Raw genomic sequence first — 12,574 nt, 5'->3', positions numbered from 1 at the left:
CCTTGTCGGTCGTAGAGATACAGTAGAACCCCGCTGTTACGTTTTTCACGGGACCGTAAAAAAAGAACGTAAGAGCCGGGAAACGCAAGCGCCGGGAAACAGGAAAAATTGAGAAATGGGAGTAGTGTTGAACTGCACACAATATTATTTTAATTCTTACGTGTGACAAAAAGTAGTTTCGCCCGACAGCCGAAGTATCTATCGATTGCGATGAGCTATACAAAGTAAGAATAGTAGTTTTATCGTCCGTATAAACTTGTAAACATTCGCTTATTAACTAATTAACAAACATGGTGTCAGCGCCCACAGGCAAACATGAACACATCTCACTCGATGAGCGTGGACACGCGCTGTCAAACGCTGGGGTGAGGAATTTAAGCGCCGCTGCAGAAGCGAGCGAAGTGACCTTCGTGCTGTTGTCTATCACTTCAACGCAAAGAGAACACACAGCACGCACAATGCTACGAGCCGCTGACGCACCTACACTGCGTAGACTTTGCCCCCAACGCAGATCGCTTTCAAGATACGGCACGCGCGCCGCCGCGTAGTACGCAGTTGAAGCCAGAGCACAACGCTGCCAGGTATCACTCCCCCCTCGCTCCCTCGCCGGTGCCTTGAGCGCAACGGAAGAAGGCGTGCCGCAATCGTCGGCTCACCTCGCACGCTTTCACTCCTACAGCATGCGGCGCGCGGCGACGACGTTATCGCCCTTGGACTTTATGCGGAACATCTATAAGCCAAAACCAATTTTAGGGCCGCAACGCGTCATAGACACCATCTTTAGATAGCAAACACGGATCTCAAGGGCCATACTTTTGCTGACGGAAACCGAAAATACGTAATAACTGTCGCCCCCGACACTTTGGGCGGCCAATGCCATCGTCAAGCAACCAAGCCAAGCAACATGAAAAGTCAAAATGGCCGCTCGGGCCGGCGCGGTGTGGCAGTTCGCAACGTATGATGCGGGAACAGTCCTACAGTTGCGACGTAACAGCGGGGTTACCAATGCATTGGGTTCTATGGGAGCTGTGCCGGGATCGGCCGAAAACGACGTAACAGCCAGGAAAACGCAGCACCCGGGAACGTAACAGCGGGGTTCTACTGTACAGTCGAAACTTGGTTGTAGCTCATATCACCACTAAGCACTCCTTTTCTGAGGTGGAATAGTTAGACTCAGCGAGTGGCAAAGTGCAGCTTGCGTATGCTATAAATCATTCGATTTCGTCTTGCCTTTGCACCAGTATAGCCCCAAGACCGATGTTGCTGGCGTCAGTGTGCACCTCCATGTCAGCGTCCTCACCAATATGACCGAGCACGGGTTGTGAAGACAAACAATGTGGTAGCTTGGGGAAGGCAGCCTGTTGATTGCCGGTTCAAATGAATGGTTATCATTGCGCGTTAGACAAAATGGCGGCTCTGGAATCTCAGAGAAATTTTCAATGAAGCGGCAATAGCACCCGCACAGGCCCAAAAATCATCTCACACTTTTCTTGCCAGTTGGAGCTGGAAAAGTGGCTACAGCGGCAGTTGTTCTCGGGATCAGGCCGAAATCCTGCGGTGCTCACGACATGACCAAGGAACATCAGCTCTTTGTAGCTAAATGACATTCCTCAGGCTTGAGTGTGAAGTCAGCCGATCGAATGACTGATTGCTTTCCGAAGGCGACAAAGGTGGTCGTCAAAGCTCTCAGAAATGACCACCACATCATCGAGATAGACGAGGTAGCTTTTCCACTTGGGGTCAGTGAGAACGGTATCCATCATTCACTGGAATATGGCGGGAGCAGAAGAGATGTCAAAAGGGAGAACTCGAAATTCATAAAGACCGTCCAGAGTGACAAAAGCAGCTTTTTCACGGTCACACTCAGCGACTTTGGCTATTGGGTCGGCATAGGCAATGACAGCACCAAAAAAAAAGGTGCGGATGCTCGTAGCTGAAATTGATGACGTGAACCTGACAGTGGCCATCACGGAGATCAATTATGCTTCTTGCCACACAGACACCCTGAGACAGCAGGAGAGAGTGTTTGCTTTCCGCAACTGCTTTACCGTGTTGTAAGCCGTCACACGCCTCTTGAACTACGACACTTGAACGCGATGGTATTCTGGCCATGCACATACCCAGCTGTGTGACGACATGCCTGCCAGCTGTACGAACTAGCATTCGGCTCCAAGGCTCCATCACTTTCTTCAGAAGGCTGGCCAGTTTTCTGCTGATAATAAGCAATCCGCTCCAGTGCCCACTAAAGCATCGACCGTCGATCCGTACAGGGATGTCAAGGGAATCTCTTGTTCGAGAGACAGGTGATATCGATGTATTGTCGTTTCTCGTGCGCGTCGATAGGGGGCCTTGAGTACGTCCAATCTGAGTGGCCTTGAACGCTATGGTTGCTACAGTCAGTTTTACTGGCGCGAGCTGGGTGCACGTCCGTGCACCATGCTGGAATATGTATGGAGGGCAGTTGAAATCACCACAGTGATGGACAGCATGAATGGCGCCGAGATGACAAGGATGCACGCTGCTGAGTAACATATTATTCTATTTCTTGGGGTCTTGGAGAGTTTGCAGAAAAGCCACGCAGTCCGAGCTCTCAGTATGGGCACTGTCGGTAGATGTGCCCAGCCTCACCACAGTGGTAGCATAGGAGACATCGATCCGGTGCACACCACAAGTCTGACTTCCACGCAGCTGGTCGGTGGACGTTGTAATGCAAGGCCACTTGGGCTGACTGTAGCATGATGGGAGACGGGGGTGTGAAGCCTAGCTTGAGGAAGGACAGGATGCCTCAAAGCTTCAGAATAGGACATGCGATGAAAGTTGCATGTTAACGGTTGCTAAGAAGAAGGCGTTAACTAAAACAGGGTTCTCTTTGCACTTGCTGGACCTCGTCACGAACAACGCTTGACAAAGAGCTGAGCATAGGTGGTGAAAGGCCCAACAGCTTCTGTAGTTCTTCATGGATTAGTTCTTGTAACAAATCACAATGGGCCCGAAAGCTTCCAAGAAGTCCGTAGTTCAGGCAATGTTCACATTGCGTTAGTACAAGCTGGACCGTTGTAGAAGAATCTTTTCAATGATGACGGCATCGGTCAGAAACTCTGACACACTCTTAAGCGGACGCAACGAGGTGGTTACATGAGACCTTTGTTCTCGCGACTCCTCGTTATCGCGCTTGGCGGACCGCTACCCGGTTAGCCCTAGCGCAGCGGGCGCGCGTACTCGATCGGTCTTGCGGCGAGCCTTAGCCCGTAAGCGCCGTGACTGTAGCACTGAGCTGTACCTTGGGTGAATAAACCCGTGTTTGTTGGCGATCTGACTCCGGAGCCTTCTCTGCGCCGTGTCGGAGAGTCGACGAACCCTGCCGTAGCGCCTTTGTGCGTTGCAGAGTGGAGGAGCGTCGTGCCCTTTCCTGACCGTCGCTCGTAGGGTAAGCCTTGTGCAAACCCATCTCCACATCACTGGCGCCCAACTTAGTTTCGGCATGGCATCAGAGCAGGCCCCTTCAGGGCCCTCGTTCCTGCCTGACCCCCTGGCTGCGGACTTATCGTCCTTCGGAGCGAACGACACCGATAGCACGAGGTAGGTTCGCCTTCGCGACCCTATGCTTTCGGCCACCGGGAGCGATCCCTTCCTTGGAGCGCCCTAGGTGATGTCGACAGCTCGGATGTGTACGCTAGTCCTATATAGCCACGCCAGTTACGGATTTTATCAACTGTTTGAGACGCGCGGGGAGCAGGTGCCTACTAGCCCCTCCGGCGTGCTGCCTCCGCTCGCTGGCCTTTGTCACGAGCTCAGTTGTGCCCAACGTGCCGCATCGGAGCCACCCCGCTTAGATGCTCGCACGAATACGCTCGCCGGCCTCCCTTTGTCCCGAGCGTCGTTCGCTGCGCCATGTGCCGCATCGGAGCCACCCTGCTTAGATGCTCGCACGAATACGCTCGCCGGCCTCCCTTTGTCCCGAGCGTCGTTCGCTGCGCCATGTGCCGCATCGGAGCCACCCTGCTTAGATACGCACACGCATACGCTCGCTGGCCCACCTTTGTCCCGAGCGCCTTTCTCGGACGAATACGCCGCGGCGCAGCCTTCCCGCTACGCCGTAGGCGCGAGCTCGCTCGCTGGCCTGCCTTTGTCCCGAGCGCAGTTCGGTGTCCCGTGCGCCGCAGCTGAGCCTCCCTGCCTCGCTGTTGGTGCAAATTGCTCGCTGGCCTCTCCTTGTCCCGAGCGCAGCTGGGAAGCAATGTCGAGCGCGAGCCACCCCGCTCAGCCGACAAAGTCCCCGCGTTTTCCGCCTACCGCTTGTCTCACGCGCATCCGAGCGACATTTTCGACGTGCGTGAGTCACCCCGCTCCGCTGTCGATCCGTCTGCCGGTCATGTGAGACCTCATGCGCCTGTCGGAGTGGCAGCCCAGCTCTTCTCTTTGCCGTTTACTGGCCCCATTCGGTCGGTCGTGCATTGAGCGGACCACCTGTCCGTCGGTTCTTTTTGCTCTCCGGAAGTTGGCGTTAGCGTACGTGCCGTTTGCCGTGGAGACGTACAATCCGGCTTAAGCGCTTGTGCGAGCTATAGGGCCGCCTCGCGCGCTGGGCGTTGACATGGCAGTGGTACCTTGTTCTGCGCTACCGGAAAGGGAGTTCAAACGTGGTGGCGGACGCTTTGTCGCGAGCCCCCGTTTCGGCGTTTGATCCTTTGGTCCGCCACTCCCGTGAGCATTCGCACCAAGTAGAAGCTGGAGCCTCAGTCTCCAATGGCTCAAAAGGCGCGAACCTCATGCACTTAGTAGAGACCGGAGCCTGTGTCTCCAATGGCTCGAAAGGCGCGACCCCCGACGGCGAAGCGATCCTCGGATTGCCAGCCCCGGGAGAGGACGTTTACCTGGTGGATCCCGTTACCTCATCGGGTATTGTCTTCAGCAGGCAAGAGCTGCTAAAGGCTCAGCAGAGCGATCCATTTTGTCGACGAATTGTCGACGGGCTCACAGAGCCGAGCTCCCAAGAGGAGCGTGGCGGCTATGCCGTCGGGCACACCCGGACAGCTGGTATTGCTGTTGGCGCCGAGTGCGATGCAGCTGGTATTGCTGCGGGCACGTTGGATACGTATCTGCTTGACGCCGATGGAGTTCTCCTGCGCTACATCCCATCTGAAGAGGCTCCTCAGGAGTCTTTCAAGGTGGTGATACCCCGCAGTCTAAGGAAAGCCACCCTGAGCTATTTCCACGACTCGCGGGTGGCCGGACATGCGAGTGGCCTTAGGACTTTCCAAAAGTTGTGCCGCTCCGCTACCTGGCCAGGCATGAAGCGTGACACTCTTCACTACGCCCACTCATGCCGCGTGTGCCAATGTATGAAGCCTCGCGCGGGCACAACCCCCGGGCTCATGCAGCCAATCGACAGCCAGCTACCCAGGCAAGTCGCGGCCTGTGACATTATGGGACCTTTTCCCAGAAGCCGGCGAGGCTACGTTTTTCTCCTGGCTGTCACAGATCACTTCACGAAATGGGTTGAACTTTTTCCCCTTCGGAAGTTAACGGCACGCGCAATCTGGGACAAGTTGATCGAGGTCTTTAACCGCTTTGGCTTTCCGGCGGAGCTGATAACGGACAACGCGTCCTACTTCACGGATAAGGTGTTCGTGGATGCGTGTGCTGCCTTTGGCATTAAGCACCGCAAGACAACCACGTATCACCCACAGGCCAACCCGACAGAACGGATTAACCGGAACCTCAAGCCCTTGCTCGCGGCCTTTGCCCAGCAACATAGGGATTGGGATGTCTGTCTTAACGAGATAGGCTTCTCCTTGCGGTCCACGGTGAACCGTTCGACTGGGTACACGCCCGCTTTCCTTAACTTCGGGAGAGAGCTGCCAAACCCCATGGACCGCGTTCTGCGGACCGGCAGCAGGGCGTGCGCCACGAAAGCTGGCCTTTCCGGCTACGCGACGGAACTGCGCTCACGGATGGACGCGGCCCTTGATCTGGCCCGTTCCAACCTGGCAAAAGCGCGAGCTGGACAAAAAGCCCAGTACGACCGGTCACATAGGGACGTGCACTATGGTGTCGGCGATCTCGTCCTCAGACGCAACCATGTCTTGAGTGACGCCGCCAAAGGCATCTCTGCCTCCCTGTCGGCCAAATGGTTGGGCCCGTACCGAGTGGAGACCAAAATGTCCCCTCTGGTATACAAGCTGGCTGACTCCCAAGGGAGACCAGTCGGCGGTCCAGTTCACGTCTCAGACCTCAAACCTTTCGTTGCCCGTAGCAACGACTGGGGAGAGGGGGAGGCGGTCAACGAACCGCAGGCAAACCGTGATACGGCTGGTCCCAGGCCACGCCACCGGTACAACCTACGGAAACGCACCTAGGCAGGTTTTCTCCCACCAGCTGGTAGCCGGACTTTATTCCCTACCACGCCGATGAACGGAGAGACACAGCTACGGTGCGAAGGCGCACGTTGAAGTGGTGACAGGCCCTTTTGGCCTAATATACCCTCTTATGCGTTGCCCAAGCCTCAGCCTGGCAAACGCCCCTTTTTGGGCTGTCAGCCAGGCGGGCAGCTTCCTTGGCACGCCGGCTATGCCGGGGGGCGTTCCTGTCCTTCACCTTGCGTCGTCCAGTCTGCTCCCTGCGCCTGGCTCCACTGTGCCACCAGTCTTGCTGACCACGAAGCCGGCTGTCCCTGGTCTTACCATGCCAGCCTGTTGCTGACCTCAAGGCCTGCTGCTTCTGGTCCTTCCGCCATGAATGACTCCTGCCTCTGGAGGCCACGAACCCGTGTCAGCCTTGCCTCCTGCTGCCTAGGCTGCCGCTAATTGTGGCTGGTCCCCATTCAGGCGCTGACCCCTGGCCGAGAAGGGTCACTCCGGCTGCCGCTGCTGACCTGGCTGCCGGTTATCCCGGCCTGCTGTTCCTGCGTAATCCGGGGAGCCCAGTGACTTCTGTGGTGGCTGCTGCGCCAAAATGGCAGCCACGCCTCGCGCGTTCCTGGCTGCTCCAGTCCGGCGGACCTCGAGTGTTGCTGGCTGAACCATGGTGCTGCCCTGCCCCGTCTTTCCTGGGCTGCCGACTCTTCCACCTGGCAGGGGGTCCTTCCTGTGTGCGGAACTTTGGTGGCCAAGGCAAACCCCTAGCTTTGTGTCAAGAGAAGCGACGTCTTCGCCTTTCGGACTGCTGGGGCCCCTTTCTCCCTGTCGTGGTCCTGAGGAAGACGACGACACCCTCTTGGACTTTGCCCCGTTGGCTTAGCCCTCTTTGGCTGAGTCAACCTTGCCACTTGGCCTCGGTCAGCCACTTTGGAGGCTGGCCTCGGTCTTTAGGAGGGGGGAATGTGGGGATCGAGGTGCCTTCCCGCGCCTCGTCCCCCAGCTCGGGCGTGGCGCTTAGCTCGATCCCCGGGAACCGCCGCCGTAACGGCAACATGGCGGACATGGCGAGCGCGCCGGACTTACTTTCCCGCACAAACCGTGCTTCTCCCCCCCAGGATTGGACTTGCCCCGCGAGACACGTCACCGGGACGCGCCCTGATTGGCCTCACGCGCGGCGGCCCCCGGGCACCCTCTCCACCCGAGCTCTCGTCCGCTGAGCGCTTCCTCGCCGCGGCAGAGGCTCTCAGGCTCGCAACGAGGTGGTTACATGAGACCTTTGTTCTCGCGACTCCTCGTTATCGCGCTTGGCGGACCGCTACCCGGTTAGCCCTAGCGCAGCGGGCGCGCGTACTCGATCGGTCTTGCGGCGAGCCTTGGCCCGTAAGCGCCGTGACTGTAGCACTGAGCTGTACCTTGGGTGAATAAACCCGTGTTTGTTGGCGATCTGACTCCGGAGCCTTCTCTGCGCCGTGTCGGAGAGTCGACGAACCCTGCCGTAGCGCCTTTGTGCGTTGCGGAGTGGAGGAGCGTCGTGCCCTTTCCTGACCGTCGCTCGTAGGGTAAGCCTTGTGCAAACCCATCTTCATATACCCCACGCATGAGGTGACGCACTTTCTCTTCCTCCGACATGTTAAGGTTGGCTTCACAGGAAAGACAGGTTATGTCCTCGACATACATTGCAAAGCTCTCGTTCGGCATCTGTATACGAGACTGAAGAGCACATTCAGCTTTTTCCTGGCGATCGAAACTCACATACGTCTTAAGAAGCCGCCTACAAACTCTGTCCACGATGTCAGGAGATCAATACAGTTCTCGTACCGAGTACGTGCACCATCCTGTAAACTGAAATACACATGCCTCAGTTCAGCTACAGCGTCGAACCACATCGTCCCATTCATCGATCGTAGCAACGCGTTTATAGTGGACGAGCCAATCTTCTACATCCTCCGGTATATCGCCGTGAAAGGAATTCGGCGTATGCGGATTCTGCAGTGTGCAATGAATCAGCGTTGTGCCTTCCATACCGGTTGGAACGGTCGGAGCTGCCATTCTCACTGGAAGCAGTCCAAGCTCAGGAGCTAGTCCACGAACCCTTCTGCTGGCACGATGAACAAGTGTAACCACCGGTACAGGGCTGGAGCTCCTGCTGCTCGGAGGGGCTTGGTGCATAGGTCCACCCAGCACCTCCACCAGTTATTTCACGCACCAGAGCAAAACAACAGCGTTACTTAGAGGGCTACTCGACATGAAGATCCGATCTCCAACTGGCACGTGGCCCAAGTCCTCTTCTTCCTTCTTCATTTGCCAATTAGCCTAAAGAAAGTTTGTGACGTTTCACTTAGTGAACGCAGGTTACGAGCAAGCATATGGGTGCCATGCCTATATAATTGCGATAGCAATGATATGGACACTCTAGGTGCATTTTTGCCGTAGTGGTCGCCGCAATGTTCTGTATACAGTCCAAGGGCAATAACATCGTCTCTGCGTGCCGAATGCTGTATGTGCGAGTGAAAGTGTGCGACGGTGAGCCGAATCGCGCACAAGGGAGGAAAGTGGAAAGGCAGCACAGCAAGGATGGGGTGCAGCTTGTACTCTGGTAGCAACTGCATAGTTCGCGCATCGGCGCGCGCCATATCTTGAAAGTGATCAGCAGACGCGATGACTTCAAGGTCGGTCGACTCGTGATCGGCCTGCCGTCGCTTGTGTTGCTGCTCCTACCTTCTCATACGGTGCTCGGGAACTTGATCACGAGACGAACCCGGTACATCCATAGCACGCACACACCCCATAGCAACTCCCACAGGAGGTCAACCCAGCGTGCTTCGCCTACCCTCCTCTTCTGCGAAGCTTCGCCTCTTTTTCAAGCGAAGCTTGTTATAATTCAGATTTCAGTGGCATCCATGTAAGCAAAAAAAAAATGTGGTTGATCCCTCTTATATAGGAATCGGTATAGAACACGAAAGTGAAACGTGTCTTCACAGAAGTAGTGTAATGTTTATTGCACATTGATATATAATGTCTATTGGTGTTTTGTGGCTAAAGCGCCCTTAGGCGTTGATGCACCCACGCTGACGCCTGGTGGCACGTCTCCTCCATCACGACTACCAACGTCGATGACCATGAGCAACCGTCGTGCATATGGAAGCTGCACTACGCTGCACACGCTAGCACAACGCGAAAGACGAAGCACGTAACTGACACACTAATACAACGCGCAAGACAAAGCACGTAACTGAATCGTCACCGAGTCAAATCAGCGCATACAGCGCGTCGTAATTGCAGCCTCCGCGATCAACTTCAGAAACATTTTCAGAGCTAATTGCGGAGGCCACGCTCCGCTGTGCTGAGTACGGTGAACGCCACCTAGGTGGCGTTGGTAGTGCTTCTTGATGCCAGCGTCCCTTCGAATGCTGGCATCGAGGCGTAGTGCTGAGACCACCGAAGCGTTCACTGTCGGTGCGCGTTAGTGTCATAATGCAGTACTTCTCTTTTCTGCTCGTAGGCGGCGGCACCGCCCCGAGCAAGAGCGCGGGTACACGGAGGAGTGTTAGATATATAAGGCGCGTCTGTGTAGCTCTCTGCAAATGCGTTTGTGGCGCAATGGCTTAAACGCTCGGCGATCTATCGTCGCGGACCGAGAGGTCGTGGGTTCGATTTCCAAATTTTGCATGTTTGTGGAACTTTTTCTTCTGGTTTCTTTCTTTGTATTATGTTCGTGTACATTGTAAGCTGACGTATTTCCGTGACGGAAATACGTCAGTGAAGTCTTGGTGGACCCCGGCATAAAACACTTTCATGTTAAAATTATCATCAGCACCATTGGCTCATTGGCTCGAGCATCGTCTTCTTGCACAGCTGGCTCGTTGGCGGCCCTCGGTTTGTGCTTGTGCTGAGCACGCACTTGTGGCACTGCTCCCACCGCGTTCATCGGCTGCTTCCACAGCTGGCTGTGTTGCCACTAATCATTCCAGAGTAGAATTTCACTTCTCTTCTGTCGTCGTAATGGGAAGGCCGCGTTTACGGGGGTATGAGTCATTGCTTAAGAGGGTATGAGCCATTCATTGTCTTACGTAATGGACAGGTTCAATTTTGAAGCAATTTCACGGAAATCCATCCAGAACAAAAGTGCTTGAGAAAGGGCTCATCGTCGGTGTGCGAATTCTATTGTTAGGGCTTCCGAAGTCCAGGCGAAATGTCAGCAGAGAGCTGCGGACCTTGAGTTGAGGGAGCGCGATGTTGAGGCCAAACGTCTGCGTAGTCTTGCCCTCCAGGAACCCAACGGTGCCGCATGCCTCGGCAACGCTAGCGCCAACTTCCCCGGTGCGACGGCCAAGTTTCAACACGAGTTTCTCAACCATAACTTCGGAGCCAGCTACAGTGCGTGTCACCAGTTGTGGTTAGAACACAATGTGGTACTCGTTAGTGCAATTCGTTCGGAGGAACACCGAAGAAACACACAACAAGCTTCGCTTACCTCCATTTCCTCGACAGGGGAGGGGCTTGTGATTTTTTCCTTCCCCGTGCACTCAGCGCACTTCTTACTTTCCCCAACGCGTGATTCTCTTCTCCACCTCCAGGCACCTTCCTCCTGCGCTTCCTTCGTGGCTTAACGCTAAACAGCACCAATTTCACTCGTGGCCCATTTACACCTGCACGTAAAACACCAGATAGCTAGCACGTGGCCTAAGTCCACTTCTTTATTTGTGAGCTAGCCTAGAAACACCAGGTGGCAATACGATTATGAGGCATGCTGCAGTGGAGGACTCCGGATCAATTATGACCACATGGGGTTGTTTAACGTGCACCCAATGCACGGTACATTGGCGTGTTTGCATTTTACTACCATTGAAATGCGGCCTCTGTGGTGGGGATTTGATCCTGCGCCCTCGAGCTTATCAGTGCAATGCCACAGCCGCAGTGCCACCACGGTAAGCCGTCTGGGTTTCTTTAACATGCTCTTAACAAGCACTGTACAGAATCGTTTTTGCATTCTGATGGACGCCGCCATCACTGAGATCACAATTGTGACCTCGAGCTCAGCAGCGTAATGCCATAGCCACTAAGCTACCACAGCATTTTTTTTTTCAACTACTTAGGGTACCTATTGTCAATGTTGACATGTAATGCTGGCCATGTCCGTTTTCTCCCAGCACCCCATTGGGCATAGCTTGTATGATGTACCAGCTCTTTCCTGTACCACAAACTTCAGCTCTTGGCTGCCATAGCTGACAAAAATGCAGAAAAGCTCGTCGTGGAATTTGATTATGCTCCTGGCTGCAAGGGCACTAACATCTTCTTTCTTGACAATATGGGAAAGTTTTCTTTCTTCTTTTTCCTAGATAAAGTCGCTTCATGCAACCTTATTCTCAAGATCAGTGACAGTTTTGGGGGCTGTCTTCCATAGCCCAGGACTCAGTCCAGGACTCATGTTTGGACTTAATATCAGATCAGCAAACTGTGCATAACTGCTCACAAAGTGTAATGCTTACCAGGTAATGCTAGGCAATGCCAGGTTATAACTAATGCACATCATCATCAGGTTACAGCAGCAAATGATATCATATGTCACTATTGTTGCCATGATGCCTTGCACACAACAGGTGACCGAGCCACTCAAGTGACACTCCTGTACAAGGTGAACGGCACAATAAAGCTAAGAGTAAAAAACACATACACAATGCCACTTCCTGTGCCAAATGCATTTGCCTCGGATTCCTTGAGTCGCTCCACTGAGACAGAGACAGAGGTTGGCAACTGCTCCCTCAGGATGTTCACAGCACTGTCAGCCATCACATGGGCCACCTATGAAACAAAAAAAAAATGTTGCAGTGGCTTAGGTCGGCTATGCCAGGATATACGTAGCGTTAGCAAAGGTTCAGCTGATTATTCTTAGCTTTCCTGGTTGTCTAGATTGTCAAGGATTAGCTTGATTGTCATGCTTACTGCTGCTCCAATGACACACACAAACGCCAGTCAGAAGCGCAGAGGCTCCTGCGCAGTGTCAAACGGCGACTGCACAGCGAGCGCGCGCCGGCGCCAGTGCGTCTACCACGGCTACGACGTCACTCCTCTGGAATGCGCAGATCGGCGGCGGCGAGTCGCGCGCAGCGGCGGCGGAGTGCGCGAGAGGTGCCAGCTCCGGTGGCTCCGGTGCGCAAGCCGTGTGACATCACTGATCCTTACGCACGCGCAGCACGGCTCTTGATGTGCCGCGC

General features: G+C 54.7%; 1 protein-coding gene across 4 annotated transcripts in view; it reads right to left on the bottom strand.

Annotated features, from left to right (window-relative positions):
• LOC119433662 (RNA 3'-terminal phosphate cyclase-like) overlaps positions 1-12,574 on the bottom strand; it is a 104,701-nt gene that overhangs the window by 65,301 nt on the left and 26,826 nt on the right. For all 4 annotated transcript variants that reach the window (XM_049659333.1, XM_037700912.2, XM_049659334.1 and 1 more), the window contains exon 7: positions 12,034-12,161. In XM_049659333.1, the coding sequence (XP_049515290.1) occupies positions 12,034-12,161 (128 nt within the window). The remainder of the gene's footprint in view (positions 1-12,033; positions 12,162-12,574) is intronic.

This window comes from Dermacentor silvarum, chromosome 11 (genome assembly GCF_013339745.2).
Source record: "Dermacentor silvarum isolate Dsil-2018 chromosome 11, BIME_Dsil_1.4, whole genome shotgun sequence".
Classification (NCBI taxonomy): Eukaryota; Metazoa; Arthropoda; class Arachnida; order Ixodida; family Ixodidae; genus Dermacentor; species Dermacentor silvarum.
Note: the sequence above shows the minus strand (reverse complement) of the source record. Positions and strands in the feature narration are given on the sequence as shown.